Source organism: Neoarius graeffei, chromosome 25 (assembly GCF_027579695.1).
Source record: "Neoarius graeffei isolate fNeoGra1 chromosome 25, fNeoGra1.pri, whole genome shotgun sequence".
NCBI lineage: Eukaryota > Metazoa > Chordata > Actinopteri > Siluriformes > Ariidae > Neoarius > Neoarius graeffei.
Genome location: NC_083593.1, coordinates 53261490 through 53279128, shown reverse-complemented (window position 1 = coordinate 53279128; position 17639 = coordinate 53261490). Strand labels below are relative to the sequence as shown.

The window sequence follows — 17639 nt, the reverse complement described above, 5'->3', positions numbered from 1 at the left end:
GGGGCAAGGCTTCTTTCTTGTTTTGCATTGTCTTGTTGAAATCCCCCTGGAAAAAGATGTCTTGAAGACAGAATATGTTGCTCCAAAATCTCAGTGTACTTTTCTGCATGAATGCACCATCACAAAAGTGTAAGTTACCTTTACCAAGGGCACTGACACAACCCCATACCATGACACACCCTGGCTTTTGGACTTGTTCCTGGTAACAGTCTGGATGGTCCTTTTCATCTTTGGTCCAGAGCACATGGTGTCCATTTCCTCCAAAAAAGACCTGGAATACTGATTCATCTCACCACAATACATGTTTCCACTATGTGATGGTCCATCCCAGATGCCTCCGAGCCCAGAGAAGTTGACGGCGCTTCTGGACAGTTAACATAAGGCTTCATTTTTGCACAGTAAAGTTTTAACTGGTGTTTGTGGATGTACCGTAGCTCCATATTGGAGCTTGAGAAAGGTTTGCCAAAGTAATCCTGAGCCCATGTAATTATATCAGCTTTAGATGAATGATGGTTCTTGATGCAGTACCATCTGAAGGATTGGAGATCATGGGTGTTCAGATTAGGCTTGAGCCCTTGCCCTTTACGCTCCAAAATTCCTCCATATTCCTTCAATAGTTGAATTATATTATGCAGCATTGACAGTTAAACATCCAAATCCCTTTGTATCTTTCTTTGAGGAACATTGCTTCTAAATATTTCAATAATTTTCTCATGCATTTGTTGGCAAACTGGAGATCCTCGGATTATCTTTGTTCCTCAAAGACTAGGCCTTTACTGGATACTGATTTTTGTACCAAATCATGATTACAGTCACCTGTTGACATCACCTCTTTCAAATCACATCATTATTTCATTGTTTTACCTCATTACTAGCCCTAAATTGCCCCCGTCCCAATGTTTTGGGTTTTTTTGGAATGTGTTGCAGGTCTGAAACACAGGAATGAAAGTACATTAGCTAACAAATGAAATTAAGTTGGCCAAACCAAAAAAAAAAGAAATATCTTGGGTTCATTCAGTCTGCAATGAAATACAAGCCAAAGTAAATTTAGAAATTGTCTTTGTTTGTTTTCCTTGCATTTTCCATACCATCCCAACTTTTTTTCTGATTTGGGTTTGCTTTTTGGTGCATACACTGTAAACCCTGATAAGTTGAGTTTACTCAAACAGTGTTTGGAAACTGGTTGCCTTGAAATTTATAGTACATTAAACTTCAGATGTCTTGTAAATGTAAATTGCTTTACCATGCAGCATGAACTAACCATTTTAAGTTTTTTGTACTTAAAAGCCTGATAAGTCGTATTTACTCAAACAGTGTTGGGAAACTGGTTGCCTTGAAATTTATAGTACATTAAACTGAAATATGTTTATTTGATTTAACTTAATATTTAAACTTTCCTAGAATTCATCTTTAGTGATTATACTTTACATTTTAACTTAACAAGAATTCGATTTACCTGTTAAAGCAATAAAACAAATGACAGTGTATAAAGTTTTTCCATTGCATTTGTATTTTATTAACAAGAAGTGCACAATAAACATTGAAACATGAAACATGTTTTTTTCTTTAACCAGATATGTGCTAACATTAATACGTGGCCCCTTAACATTCCCCGTACTGCCAGCGGGACGCTGTATACTTACATTATCCGAAAAGTTTTCCAAAAAAAAGTGTCCCATTCCAAATCCAGAGAGCTCTCCACAGTGACAAAAGCAACTTAGCCAACAGATGAAAATGACGTGAAATTGGTAAAATACCACCTGTAACTATCAAACTGTAAAACACGCGATTTCCACTGCTCTTCAAGTTAAAACAAACATTCCCACCGACAGTCAGGATCCAAAATACTAAGTTCAGAGAAGAAACGTTGGCTGGAGCTCACTCTGAATTTTACCAAACCTCCCGTAACCGCTGCTGATCTGGGAAAGTTAAAATAGCGGCTTCACAACTCTGCGCAGATTAAAAAAGAGGTGCGGTCATGACTAAAACTTAGAATTTTAAGGCCATTCAACTTAAACTTATTAACACTTTTGACTATGTGTACAAATTAGTAGAATATACTTAATATTTTTTAGTAATGCAATCAAACTTAAATTTTTACGTACATTGTAATTAAAACATTTAATTAAATACAAAGTCCGGGCTTACAGTGTATGCTGTATGAAATTTTCATTGACAAATATAAGCACAAATTTATCTGTGGTCATCTCATCTACACTTCTTTTCATGCTGCTCCAGTCTTGGGATTATGAATTTTTTTGACTGATTTTATTGTCACCAAACAAATTTACAACATATTTAAACATGTATTCTTTGTGTTAAAGAATAAAATATTCCTAGAGTGCCAGGCGGCATGGTGGTGTAGTGGTTAGCGCTGTCGCCTCACAGCAAGAAGGTCCTGGGTTCAAGCCCCGGGGCTGGTGAGGGCCTTTCTGTGTGGAGTTTGCATGTTCTCCCCGTGTCTGTGTGGGTTTCCTCCGGGTGCTCCGGTTTCCCCCACAGTCCAAAGACATGCAGGTTAGGTTAACTGGTGACTCTAAATTGACCGTAGGTGTGAATGGTTGTCTGTGTCTATGTGTCAGCCCTGTAATGACCTGGCGACTTGTCCAATGTGTACCCTGCCTTTTGCCCGTAGTCAGCTGGGATAGGCTCCAGCTTGCCTCCGACCCTGTAGAAGGATAAAGCGGCTAGAGATAATGAGATGAGATGAGTAGAGTGCCAGATTTTTTTTGTTGATACCATGTTAGCATTCCTGGTAACCATGCAATATTCCAGCATGACAAGATACTTTCCATTTTAGTGATTGCATTCTCTAAACTCTCATCAAGGGTGTAGTGACAGTGCAGTTTGTGTCACACCTGCAATCCAGGTGTTGCAGCTCAGTGCAACACCCATAATCATGCGTAGTATGACGCTTGTAAATGATACAAAAGTGCACTGACAGTCTCATGTGGGAGTGTTTTGATCAGACTTCAAGGCTAAAGACATGCCACTTCAGACAAGCAGAAGAAAGCTGCTGCTGCTGAACAGCACTGGTACTGGGTGAGTAGCTTACACATTCTCCTTATTGGTGATCTAATATGGCCAGAAACTAAACAAAGCCTTATTCAGCATTCAATATTGTTGCACCTCAGTGAAATTTACTTTTGAATTTTCTTTTCAGTGGATTTTTTATTGAGAAGAAGCCGGGTTTTGTGGACACAGAAATGACTGTTGCCAAGTAAGTCAGCAACAATTGTTACAAAAAGTGTATATACAGTAATCTCATTTTCCGTTAATTCTGCATGCCGCATCCATGCATTGGTTTGTTTCCGTGCTCTGACATTCCTGGTTCAAGTCTTCAGGAGCTCTTTATGCTTCAAATCAGACATGTTAAGGCATGACAAACTACGGTGGCTGGGAAGTGCAAAACAAAATTACAAAATGTGAAACACTTTTAGGGTGGCACGGTGGTGTAGTGGTTAGCGCTGTCGCCTCACAGCAAGAAGGTCCGGGTTCGAGCCCCGTGGCCGGCGAGGGCCTTTCTGTGCGGAGTTTGCATGTTCTCCCTGTGTCCGCGTGGGTTTCCTCCGGGTGCTCCGGTTTCCCCCACAGTCCAAAGACATGCAGGTTAGGTTAACTGGTGACTCTAAATTGACCGTAGGTGTGAATGTGAGTGTGAATGGTTGTCTGTGTCTATGTGTCAGTCCTGTGATGACCTGGTGACTTGTCCAGGGTGTACCCTGCCTTTCGCCCATAGTCAGCTGGAATAGGCTCCAGCTTGCCTGCGACCCTGTAGAAGGATAAAGCGGCTAGAGATAATGAGATGAGATGAGATTTTGTTCTATAAAATGTAAAAGTGTTTTCATATTTTGTAATTTTGTTTCCCAGCCACCGCAGGAAACTTTTTTTTTTTTTTGTGTGTGTGGCTTTAGGCACTTGTCAGAGAAATTGTTTACAGGGACATTTTACTTGTGGTTATTGACAAAGTTGAGTGCAGTGAAGAATTCAAATCTTCAAGTTCAATTCAAAGAATTTACAACAAAATCAAAGAGAAAATCCTGAATGTATTGAATGAAATAGATTTTTTTTGACAAAAGCCTCACTGACTACAGGCCTTATTTAAAGATGGCAGTTTAAGAGAGTTAAAACAGATATCTCAAGATTATTATACTTTTTTGAACAATCTGAGAAACCTCATAAACTAAATGTCTTAGTTGGCAAAATTCAATTAATTGACTCTTTAATTTTGTTCTGAGGGTATGCAAACTTTTCCAATCAACTATAATAATTTTAACTTTATTCAAACCAAAGAATTGTAGTCACTCATCCATTATGAGATTACTCAAATATCATTTTCTTCTTCCCTAATTAGAGTCATGCCAGTGGATCTGGCCATGCATAGGCGCCTGAATAGCCAGAATCCAGAACAACTTTTGGACCAACTTTTGAACATGCCCATACCGAGATACCATCGTTCTCTTCCGAGACCTCACATATATGATTCTCTGAGGCCCAAAGCTGCAAGATCTCCCCCGATTCCTGCCACTCCAGTGAAAGTCCTAAACTCTACAAGCCCTAGTGGGACACTCAAGAAGAAAAAACGAGTTGTATTCGCAGATGATAAAGGACTGGCCCTGACTACAGTGCGGCTCTTCCAAGCAGATCCCCCAGTATCTGATGAGGAGGAGTTAACCCTGCCTGTCAAGATAAAGACTGAGTCATCTGTGCAAAGCAAGAAGCCACGTCTCCAGTTGGGTTTCCCTCAGCCTTCTGCTGATTCACCATCATACCGTGAAAGTTTGGCCAAATCTCTGGTGCATTTGCAGAGCTGCAACTTGATCTATGGATCGCTAGTGGGAAAGGTGAGGGTCTGCAACATCAGTCCAGAGAAAGCTGTGCATGTCCGCATCACATACGACTCATGGAGGAGCCACCAGGACATCCAGTGTACCCCAGTCCAACAGAAGAATGAGAGTACAGAGACAGAACTGTTTGTTTTTAACATTCCTGTCCCTTCCTGTCCTAGTGAACAGGATCGTGTGGAGTTTTGCGTGTCCTTCCGTCCTGGATCTGGCAACGTGATTTTGTGGGACAATAATGGTGGACAAAACTATCAAATCCTTGTGGAAGACATGGACTCAAAAGAAGTGTCCTTTGTTGAGAAAAAACCCTTGAGGCCCCAGAATGTTGAAATCGCCCAATCATTGCCCCTGAGAAATGGTCCAGTTTTGTATAAATCGGCAAAACTTGGCTCCCTCACTTCCTACAAGAATATGATTCCCATGGATAGACAGACCTTGACTAGGCAAGAGAACATTATCCCAAAAAGTAATTCTAACAATGCTGGCAAATAATTCTAGAATGGGTGATGGGTTTTGTATATATCGGTCCCTTATCTTTTTCATTATCATCATCCATGTTGGATGAACTTTGTCATAAACAGACATCAAGTGGGACTGACCTACAGACAGACACCCATGTTTGTGCTACTTCGCTCCTCTCCAACTTGCCTGTGTGAGTCAGTGTTGACGACGTGAGACAGCTGTGTCTCTCTTGAGCCTTGTGCACCTGTATAGCAGATGTGTATCTGATCTGACAACAAACATCAGCACTTGCTCATCAAGTTCAGCCAATTTCAAGCTGTGAAGGTCTCTCACTTCCTGTGAGGTGGCTGTACTCCGACAAATAATGTACCTACAGATGTGAAATGACTCATGTCATATATGTAATATAACTATTTGAAAGTTTTCAATTTATATATTTATTTATGACAAATGCACAAATAAAGATGTATTCTGAGATAAACATGACTTTGTGAAAAGAACTGTTTATTTGGTGCTCGCATTCTTCCACAGGCAAGAAATATGACAAAATCAAAAAAAGTTGTAAAAGTTGCAATTTACAGTATATTGCAAAAGTATTCATCCCCATTGGTGTTTGTCCTGTTTTGTCACATTACAAGCTGGAATTAAAATGGATTTTGGGGGGTTAGCACCATTTGATTTACACAACATGCCTACCACTTTAAAGGTGCAATATTTTTTTTTTTTTTGTGACACAAACAATAATTAAGATGAAAAAAAACAAAACAGAAATCTGGAGTGTGCATAGGTATTAACCCCCCAAAGTCAATACTTTGTAGAGCCACCTTTTTTTGCAAGTCTCTTGGGGTATATCTCTATTAGATTAGCATATCTATCCATCCATCCATTATCCATAACCACTTATCCTGTGCAGGGTCGTGGGCAAGCTGGAGGCCCCATATGGACAGTTGAAAGTCACACTTGGAAGATACTCTGGACTCTTACAGTAATGCTTTTATGGCTGAGGACTACAGTTGACTTACTAACTTTAGGACTGCAGTTGTCATGAACAGTTTTGCACTCAAGTTTCCATCAATGAAGAGTTCGTAACATCAACGAAACTGACTTCATGTTAAAACTTAATGTTATAGTCATGTTGTCTGTCACCCAGATGAGGATGGGTTCCCTTTTGAGTCTGGTTCCTGTCAAGGTTTCTTCCTCATGTTGTCTGAGGGAGTTTTTCCTTGCCACCATCGCCACAGGCTTCATCATTGTGGATAGATTAGGGATAAAATTAGCTTATGTTTAAAGTCATTCAAATTCTGTAAAGCTGCTTTGCGACAATGTTTATTGTTAAAAGCGCTATAGAAATAAACTTGACTTGAACATGCAAACTCCACACAGAAAGGCCTCTGTCAGCCAGTGGGCTTGAACCCAGAACCTTCTTGTTGTGAGGTAACAGTGCTAACCACTACACCACCATGCCACTTTAACACATCAAGTCACTGGGATTTTTGCCCATCTACAGGGCTGAGTTCCTGCATGTCAACATTGTAGCTCTTTGAGAAACACCTATAATCATGTGGCATGTTATGTGTCGATCTATGTTCCGACTCTCACCTATGGTCATGAGCTTTGGGTAATGACCGAAAGAACAAGATCGCGGATACAAGCGGCTGAAATGAGTTTCCTTCACAGGGTGGCTGGGCACTCCCTTAGAGATAGGGTGAGAAGCACAGTCACTCGGGAGGAGCTTGGAGTAGAGCCGCTGCTCCTCCACATCGAGAGGAATCAGCTGAGGTGGCTCGGGCATCTCTTTCGGATGCCTCCTGGACGCCTCCCTGGGGAGGTGTTCCAGGCATGTCCCCCTGGGAGGAGGCTCCCATCTCTTTCAGTGAAGACCTTGCATTTTCCAACATGACAATGCCAAACCACATACTGCATCAATGACAGCATCATGGCTGCGTAGAAGAAGGGTCCGGGTACTGAACTGGCCAGCCTGCAGTCCAGATCTTTCACCCATAGAAAACATTTGGCGCATCATAAAACGGAAGATACGGCAAAAAAGACCTAAGACAGTTGAGCAACTAGAATCCTACATTAGACAAGAATGGGTTAACATTCCTATCCCTAAACTTGAGCAACTTGTCTCCTCAGTCCCCAGACGTTTACAGACTGTTGTAAAGAGAAAAGGGGATGTCTCACAGTGGTAAACATGGCCTTGTCCCAATTTTGAGATGTGTTGTTGTCATGAAATTTAAAATCACCTAATTTTTCTCTTTAAATGATACATTTTCTCAGTTTAAACATTTGATATGTCATCTATGTTCTATTCTGAATAAAATATGGAATTTTGAAACTTCCACATCATTGCATTCCGTTTTTATTTACAATTTGTACTTTGTCCCAACTTTTTTGGAATCGGGGTTGTAAATGCTCAATACTTCTTCTTCTTCTTCTTCTTTCAGCTGCTCTTGTCTGGGATTGCCACAGCAGATTTGTTCTGCATGTTTGATTTCACATAGATTTTGCACCGGATGCGCTTCCTGACAGAACCCTCCCCATCTATCTAGGCTTGAGATCAGCACTATGCATGCACTGTCTTGTACAGTCTCAGTAGCTGGGTATGTTACCGGATCTGCATGTCTTTGGACTGTGGGGGAAACTGGAGCACCCGGAGAAAACCCACACAGACACGGGGAGAGCATGCAAACTCCACATAGAAAGACCCCCATAGGCTATGAGGATCGAAGCTGAAACCTTCTTGCTGTGAGGCAACAGTGCTAACCACTATACCACTGTGCATAGTACATGCTCAATACCAGGGCTTTACATTAGCACCCGCCCACCCGCCAAATGCGGGTCAAATTCGGCTTTGGTGGGTAATGACTTTAGTCCCACTAACCACTTTGGCGGGTGGTTTATTCTGTGGTATGACAATATATTTTAATAGTAGTTTTCTCTGAAGGCATCTGATATAATAAACGCATTGCAATGTAATATTACGCACCTACAACTCCCATGAGCACCTGCATAAACATTCTGACACTACATGTTAGAATTGTTTAGAACGTTCGTTAACGGCTCAGATAAAATCAGTGATACGGTAACCTGCGGTTAATGAACGAAGCAACAAAGTTGCTGACGACTGACAAGCACACTATGTGGCGGCATATAGCTGGAGTTTAAAACCCTGCTGCTCAGTGGAAAAGGGGCAGAGATGATCAGGGTCGGAGCAGCATTTTAAAATCACCGAGGTCCGTGATGCGCAAAGCACGCGCTGAAAAATGTTCACCATATTTAAATGAGAGGGGTGAATTACACATCACACAAGAGATCTATTCCTGAAATTACTTTTAATGGTGTTTGAACTGAATATCATCAGTTTTGAAAAAAAAAATCATGTATGTGGAAAGAGTAAGAATAATTTTAGCTTGTTGAAGGTTTGATCTGGCCCAAGCAATGAGGACAAAAGATACCCTAACCATGTAGCCTATGGAACTAAGATACATTAACCATGTAGCCTATGGAACTAAGATACCCTAACCATGTAGCCTATGGAACTAAGATACATTAACAGTCTGGCATCTGTTACACCTACACACAAAAAAAAAAAATTCTGGGGAAATAATCAGTATACACCACCATGTTTTAGGCAAAGTTATCCAAGGCAAACATAAATTGAAACTTTCCACTCTATTGCTTTGGCTTATCGAATGATTTATTTTTAAAATCACAAACAAGGCAGGGTCGGCATGGTCGTGTAGTGGTTAGCACTGTCACCTCACAGCAAGAAGGTCCGGGTTCGAGCCCCGTGGCCGATGAGGGTCTTTCTGTGCGGAGTTTGCATGTTCTCCCTGTGTCCACGTGGGTTTCCTCCGGGTGCTCCGGTTTCCCCCACAGTCCAAAGACATGCAGGTTAGGTTAACTGGTGACTCTAAATTGACCGTAGGTGTGAATGTGAATGGTTGTCTGTGTCTATGTGTCAGCCCTGTGATGACCTGGCGACTTGTCCAGGGTGTACCCCGCCTTTCGCCCGTAGTCAGCTGGGATAGGCTCCAGCTTGCCTGCGACCCTGTAGAACAGGATAAAGCGGCTAGAGATAATGAGATGAGATGAGACAAACAAGGCAGGCTACAACTGCGCTGCTGCACATGTAGTACGGAGTAAACCTGAAAAGTAAACCCGATCTGCTCAGAGAGTCATATGAGCTCCTCTTTCAAGATATTGAATAGGGTTTTGATGGCGCATCCTATTTGGAAAGCCACTACAGGCAAAACATGGCCACGTTCACATTACACCACAGGTTCCTGAATGTGGTCCTGAAATGCACCATTTTCCCCTGGTTCAGCTATAATCAGCTGATTACCGTAAAATACCAAATAATAGCCGAGTTCCAATTAACCGCCGAGTTCCCTTTAACGGCCGGGCGTACGCGTGTGTTGTGACAAATAAAGGCCGGTTCCGAATACTCGCCGGGGTCTAAAAAAAAAAAGCGTCCGAACGTTCTATCTAGAATCTTGAGGCCCAGCACTTTTCTGGTTTTCTGGTGTTTAAACGATTTTGCATTGCATAGTTTTCTACCGAAACAATATGAATGAATGAACGAATGAATGAATGAATGAATGAAATTATTTCTATAATACTGTTTACAACATTTTGTTACGTGATAATAAACATGCCATTTCAATGTTATAATCTTGGTCTACCGTAATATTTCTTGAGGAATGCAACTCCGTAACTTTTGACAGATGTCTTAGCCACCCCTTTGGGTATACCCAACGAAAGCCAGCGTGTGTGGTGACATTGAGGACTGCGGGTTTCCAAGGTTGGACTGCTGCTTCTGTTAAACGACCTAAATTGCCGAATGCATGCGTCAAAGCACACACTGAGTTTTATTAAAGACCTTATACCATTTCACTTGCCCTTACCCATTCGGATCTGGAAGACGCTTTACAAAAAAGGTGAGAGAGTTCTAACATGCATTTCAGTCTGCTCGCGGCCAATCTAATCCAAGGGGCCTTTTCAACAAGTAATCTGTCGTGCAAGTTGGGCAGAAGCACGCGTCAGGCAGGCAACATGTAGGCCTACAAGTCAGTAACCTATACAACTAACTTTCATCCGAACTTTAAGTTTTCTACGGGGTCGAGCCACCGTACCAACTCACTCGGGGAATAGGCTCATATCGGCCAAATAGGGAGACGTATATTTGCAACAAATGTTTTTAAAATAATATACTATTATTTAAAAAAATACAAGTAAGGGTGAGATAAATGAAAACTTTAAAAGTGTGATATAAATTATAATTAAATTGATTTTGTTGTTTGGGTGGAAATTTCAAACCATAATGTGTAATATCTAATTTTATAGTTTATATTTTATGTGCAAATAATCCAGCCACTGGGGTTGTGCAAGCCAGTGCATTCTTAGTGCCAGTCCCAAGCCCAGATAAATGGGGAAGGTTGCATAAGGAAGAGCATCCGGCATAAAACTCGTGCCAAATCAATCATCGATGCGGATGATCAGTCGAGGCCCAGGTTAACAACAACAACAACTGCCACTGGAACTTCTTCCCAGCAGAATACCAGTGGAAACTATACCAGGCTTGTAGTACTTGAGTCCAGGACTCGAGTCTGACTCATGCCCTAATTTTAAGGACTCATGACTTGACTTGGACTCGGATGACTCAGACTTGGACTCAGACTCGTGCATTAACTGCATTAGGACTCGTAAATTGGAGACAAGGAAGCTTATTTTTTCTTTATTTTTTGCAACATGCCATAATAATTTGGCATAAGATATTTATATCTACATTAATTTTGTATTAATTTCATGTAAGAGTGTCACACCTACGTGCAATGGCATGTGCATCAGATAGACTCTCTGGTGCGCTCCGGACAGTGTGCGTGCCAAGTGGACTCTCGCACACGTGCCATAAACAACTCACGCCTGCACAGGATTAAGATGCAATCAGCACACCTATATAAAAACTGTGAAAACACACTTACTTTGCGAAATATTGAGTTGTGTTGCTGGCACATTACCAAGCCTTATTTCCTTGTTTGGTTTCCTGATCCCTGATTTCCTGTTTCTCGTCTTTGATTCTGCTAAGTCTACGATAGCCTGTTTGTGCCTCACTCAACCTATAGCCTGTTTTGCTGATTTACGATTTTGCCTGCTGTTCTGGATTGTTTACCGTCTTCACTTAATAAATACACCCAACCATCTCTGACAGAATACTTCACACTCTCTGATAAAGAGAAGCACATTCATCTGTTCATACGTCATGTTCAGGAACAAACTAATGTTAATGGCACCAAAACAGCTACCGTCAAATGGTGCAGTTGGAGTCTTGTTCTCGGACTTGACTCGGATCAGTAGTTGACTCGACTCGAAATTTTTTTAATGACTTGGACTTGAACACTGGGGACTCAAGACTTGACTTGAACTCAAGGTCGACCCCACTACAAAACTGAACTATATGACTAGTGGGAAAAGGAGGAGAAAGAGAGGTGGAAGGTGAATTTAGAAGAAATGTGGGAATAGAAAAGGCAGGAGAGTGGAATTGAAAGTTGGAACTTTAAATATTGGCATTATGACTGGTAAAGGAAGAGAACTGGCTGATATGATGAAGAGGAGAAAGATTGACATCCTGTGTGTACAAGAAACAAAGTGGAAGGTAAGTAAGGCCAGGAACATCAGAGGTGGTTTCAAGCTTTTCTATCATGGTGTGGATGGGAGGAGAAATGGTGTAGGAATGATCCTAAATAAAGAGTGTGTTAAGAGTGTGTTGGAGGTAAAAAGAGTCAGTGACAGAGCGAAGAGTGTGAAGCTGGAAATTGAAGGGGTGATTATGAACATTGTCAGCATATATGCCCCTCAAGTGGGTTGTGAGATACAGGAGAAAGAAGAATTCTGAAGTGGTTGAACATATACCAGAAAAGGAGAGAGTGGTGATTGGAGCAGACCTAAATGAACAAGTTGGAGAAGGGAACAGGGGTGATGAGGAGGTGATGGGTAGGTATGGAGTGAAGCAGAGAAATGTGGAAGGACAGATGATGGTGGATTTCACAAAGAGGATGAAAATGGCTGTGGCAAATACATACTTTAAGACAAAAGAAGAGCATGGGGTAACAAGAGTGGAGGAAGGTGTTCTCAGGTGGACTATATTTTATGTTGGAGATGCAATCTGAAGGCAATCGGAAACTGCAAAGTGACTGCAAAGCAGGGGAGAGTGTAGCATCAGATGGTGGTTGGGAGGATAACCTTGGAGGTAAAAAAGCGGAAGAAAGAGAAAGCTCAACCAAAAACCAGATGGTCGGAGTTGAAGGAGGAAGATTGTCAGTTGGAATTTAGGGATATGGTGAGACAGACATTGGGTGAAGAGGTATTAGATGATTGGATACCTATGGCAGAAGTAGTGAGAGAGGCAGCTATGTAGGAAGGTACTGGGAGTGACATCAGGACAAAGAAAGGAAGACAAGGAGACCTGGTGGTGGAATGAAGAAGTCCAGGATAATATAAGGAGAAAGAAGCCATGGCCTAATGGTTAGAGAAGCAGCTTTGGGACCAAAGGTTGCTGGTTCGATTCCCTGGACCAGCAGGAATGGTGCAGAGCAAGGTGCCTAACCCCAGGCTGCTCTGGGTATGTTGTTTGTTGCTCTGGATAAGAGTGTCTGCTAAATGCCTGTAATGTAAGAAGTCAGCAAAGCAAAACTGGGATAAAAAGGGAGCTAGAGAGCGGATAAAAATACAAGGAGCTGCAAAGGAAAGCAAAGAGAGCAGTGGCAAAGGTGAAGGAAAAGATATATGATGAACGATATGAAAGGTTAGAAACTAAGGATGGTGAAAAGGATGTGTACTGATTAACAAGACAACAAGATCAAGCTGGGAAGGACATGCAGCAGATAAGGCTGAAAAAGCATGCAGATGGAAATGTGCTGACAAGTGAATTATGTGAAGAGAAGGTGGAGATAGTGAATCAGGAAGGAGGAAGTATGAAGAGTGGTAAGTCGGGCCAGGTGGAGGCATGGAGATGCTTAGGAGAGATGGCACTTTTTAACTAGATTGTTTAACAAGATCTTGGAAAGTGACAGGATGCCTGAAGAGTGGAGAAGACTGGTGCCAATATTCAAGAACAAGGGTGATGTCCAGTGCTGCAGTAAATATAGAGGCATAAAATTGACCAGCCCTGGCATGAAGTTATGGGAAAGAGTAGTGGAAGCTAGGCTAAGAGGAGAGGTGGAGATGCGAGCAACAATATGGTTTCATGCCAGGAAAGAGTATTTTTGATGCAATATTTGCTTTGAGAGAAGGCCAGAAGGAGCTGCATTGCATGTTTGTGGATTTAGAGAAGGCATATGACAGGGTGCTGAGAAGAGGAGTTATGGTACCACATGAGGAAATCAGGAGTGGTAGAGAAGTATGTGAGATTGGTGCAGGATATGTATGAGGACAGTGTGATAGCAGTGAGATGTGCAGTCGGAATGGCGGAGGCATTTAAGGTGGATGTTGGATTGCACCAGAGCTTGGCTCTAAGCCCTTTCTTGTTTGCAATGGTAATGGAAAGGTTGACAGACATCAGGTGTGAGGTTCCATAGATAATGATGTTTGCAGATGATATTGTGATCTGTCATGAGAACAGAGAGCAAGTGGAAGAAGAAGAACAACAACAACTTTATTCATCACACATACTTGTGAAGTTCCTCTCTGCATTTAACCCATCTGAAGCAGTGAGCACACACATGCACAATGAGCACACACATACCCAGACCAGTGGGCAGCCATGCTAACAGCGCCCAGGGAGCAGTTGGGGGTTAGGGCACATTAACCTAACTGCATGTCTTTGAACTGTGGGGGAAACCAGAGAACCTGGAGGAAGTCCATGCAGACACAGGGAGAACATGCAAACTTTACAGAGAAAGGCCCTTGTTGGCCACTGGTCTCGAACCTAGAACCTTCTTGCTGTGAGGAAACAGTGCTAACCACTACACCACTGTGTCACCCCTTAGATACATGGAGGTATGCATGAGATAGAATGGGAATGAAAGTTAGTAGGAGAAAGAATGAGGGTGAGGACAGTGGAACGGTACAGCAACAAGGAATAGAGGTGGTCAAAGCAGATGAGTTCAAATATCTGGGGTCAATTGTACAAAGTAATGGTGAGTGTAGAAGAGAAGTGAAGAAGAGAATCCAAGCAGGTTGGAATGGATGGAGGAGAGGAGGATATTAGGAGTGATTTGTGACAGAAGGTTGCTAGCAAGTGTGAAAGGGAAAGTGTACAAGACAGTAGCAAGCGCAGCGATGTTGCATGGTTTGGAGACAAAAAGACAGGAAGCTGAACTGGAGGGAGCAGAGCTGAAGATGCTGAGATTTTCATTTGGAGTGACAGAGTTGGACAGGATTAGAAATGAGTAGGTATATTAGAGGGACAGGACATGAAGGACAGCTTGGAGACAAAGTAAGAGAGGTAAGATTGACATGGTTTGGATGTGTACAGAGGAGAGATCCAGGGTATACTGGGAAACGAATGCTGGAGATGGAGTTGCCAGGTAGAAGGAAAAGAGGAAGAGCAAAAATGAGACTGATGGATGCGGTGAAGGAGGACATGAGGACAGTTGGTGCTACAGAAAATGATATGGAGGACATGGAGGGACAACCGAAAGAAGAAGAAAAAGAAGGTATTGTATGTGCAATTTTTTTTTTTTCTGTGAGTTGACTCAAGTCACTGTGATTGTTGCTGGTTTTCTTTGTAACAACGTCTTCATTTTAATGAAATGGGTCTGAGTGCAACATTGCATGTGAAAGCTTCTGTCATGAGTAGCCTTCATGAAGAAAATGACAGTATTGTGGTGTGGCTGCATTCTTCTGGATGACGTTAATACAGAGGGTGTCCCAACGTGCTTGTGTATTGTGTCACTTGGGATGGCGACACAAATCTTGCTGGTGTTCACAACTTTTGTAAATTAATTATCATTAACAAGCCATACCTGTCTGCAGCTCTGCATCTGGGAACAAAAGTTGAAAAGGCTTTTGTTAGTGGAAGGTTAAACACACTAGGAACAGAGAACATGTCAAAACAATGTTCAAATGCTTATTAAATACAGAAAAATGTAAATACACGAGACACATTGTGAGATCTAAACAACAGTTTCTGTTGTGTAATAAGACCCACCCACCCCCCACACACACACACACACCACCACCACCACTACTACTTTACATTTCGCAACAACCCTCTATGATGAACTTCATCCATATCTCATGAGATTTCCATATCTTGTTTCCAAGGAAACAGTGTAAAGCTTTATCTCAAATCATTTATACAGTGGTGCTTGAAAGTTTGTGAACCCTTTAGAATTTTCTGTATTTCTGCAGAAATATCACCTAAAACATCATCAGATTTCCAGACAAGTGCTAAAAGTAGATAAAGAGAACCCAGTTAAACAAACAAGACAAAAAATATTATACTTGCTCATTTATTTATTGAGGAAAATGATCCAATATTACATATCTATGAGTGGCAAAAGTATGCAAGCCTCTAGGATTAGCAGTTAATTTGAAGGTGAAATTAGAGTCAGGTGTTTTCAACCAATGGGATGACAATCAGGTGTGAGTGGGCACCCTGTTTTATTTAAAGAACAGGGATCTATCAAAGTCTGATCTTCACAACACATGTTTGTGGAAGTGTATCATGGCAAGAACAAAGGAGATTTCTGAGGACCTCAGAAAAAGCGTTGTTGATGCTCATCAGGCTGGAAAAGGTTAGAAAACCATCTCTAAAGAGTTTGGACTCCACCAATCCACAGTCAGACAGATTGTGTCCAAATGGAGGAAATTCAAGACCACTGTTACCCTCCCCAGGAGTGGTCGACCAACAAAGATCACTCCAAGAGCAAGGCGTGTAATAGTCGGCGAGGTCACAAAGGACCCCAGGGTAACTTCTAAGCAACTGAAGGCCTCTCTCACATTGGCTAATGTTAGTGTTCATGAATCCACCATCAGGAGAACACTGAACAACAATGGTGTGCATGGCAGGGTTGCAAGGAGAAAGCCACGGCTCTCCAAAAAGAACATTGCTGCTCGTCTGCAGTTTGCTAAAGATCATGTGGACAAGCCAGAAGGCTATTGGAAAAAAGTTTTGTGGACAGATGAGACCAAAATAGAACTTTTTGGTTTAAATGAAGCGTTATATTTGGAGAAAGGAAAACACTGCATTCCAGCATAAGAACCTTATCCCATCTCTGAAACATGGTGGTGGTAGTACCATGGTTTGGGCCTATTTTGCTGCAGCTGGGCCAGGACGGCTTGCCATCATTGATGGAACAATGAATTCTGAATTATACCAGTGAATTCTAAAGGAAAATGTCAGGACATCTGTCCATGAACTGAATCTCAAGAGAAGGTGGGTCATGCAGCAAGACAACGAGCCTAAGCACACAAGTCATTCTACCAAAGAATGTTTAAGAAGAATAAAGTTAATGTTTTGGAATGGCCAAGTCAAAGTCCTGACCTTAATCCAATCTAAATGTTTTGGAAGGACCAGAAGCGAGCAGTTCATGTGAGGAAACCCACCAACATCCCAGAGTTGAAGCTGTTCTGTACGGAGGAACGGGCTAAAATTCCTCCAAGCCGGTGTGCAGGACTGATCAACAGTTACCGCAAACGTTTAGTTGCAGTTATTGCTGCACAAGGGGGTCACACCAGATACTGAAAGCAAAGATTCACATACTTTTGCCACTCACAGATATGTAATATTGGATCATTTTCTTCAATAAATAAATGACAAAGTATAATATTTTTGTCTCATTTGTTTAACTGGGTTCTTTTTATCTACTTTTAGGACTTGTGTGAAAATCTGATGATGTTTTAGGTCCTATTTATGCAGAAATATAGAACATTCTAAAGGGTTCACAAACTTTCAAGCACCACTGTAAGGTGTGGCTCGGAGTAACAGCAAAGAATCTCATACTCACACACCCAAATCTCAACTCTCATAGTCCAACACACTCCACATGCCTCCCAAAAACCTGTTTTACAACTGGTGATGATTGTGACATTACTGCAGTAACATTCAACTGTAGCAGTACTGAGGACACTTCAAGAGCACAAGCAAAATGTTTGCACAATTTTCAAAGTTAAATAATTTAACAAAACTATTTACAACCCCGATTCCAAAAAAGTTGGGACAAAGTACAAATTGTAAATAAAAACGGAATGCAATAATTTACAAATCTCAAAAACTGATATTGTATTCACAATAGAACATAGACAACATATCAAATGTCGAAAGTGAGACATTTTGAAATTGCATGCCAAATATTGGCTCATTTGAAATTTCATGACAGCAACACA

General features: G+C 41.6%; 1 protein-coding gene across 1 annotated transcript; it reads left to right on the top strand.

Annotated features, from left to right (window-relative positions):
- Positions 1-2936: 2936 nt before the first annotated feature.
- LOC132873207 (protein phosphatase 1 regulatory subunit 3C-B-like) lies at positions 2937-5787 on the top strand. Its single transcript, XM_060908550.1, has 3 exons — positions 2937-3042; positions 3164-3220; positions 4355-5787. Exons 1-3 carry the CDS (start codon positions 2987-2989, stop codon positions 5334-5336), a joined length of 1095 nt encoding a protein of 364 aa, XP_060764533.1. The 5' UTR covers positions 2937-2986; the 3' UTR covers positions 5337-5787.
- The last annotated feature ends 11852 nt before the right edge of the window (positions 5788-17639 follow it).

Excerpts from the sequence above, each read along its gene's own strand:
- LOC132873207 (XM_060908550.1), top strand. The coding sequence starts at position 2,987 with ATGCCACTTCAGACAAGCAGAAGAAAGCTGCTGCTGCTGAACAGCACT. Across the intron at positions 3,043-3,163 it reads CTGAACAGCACTGGTACTGG|TGGATTTTTTATTGAGAAGA; the intron begins GTGAGTAGCTTA and ends TTTTCTTTTCAG. Across the intron at positions 3,221-4,354 it reads ACAGAAATGACTGTTGCCAA|AGTCATGCCAGTGGATCTGG; the intron begins GTAAGTCAGCAA and ends TTCCCTAATTAG.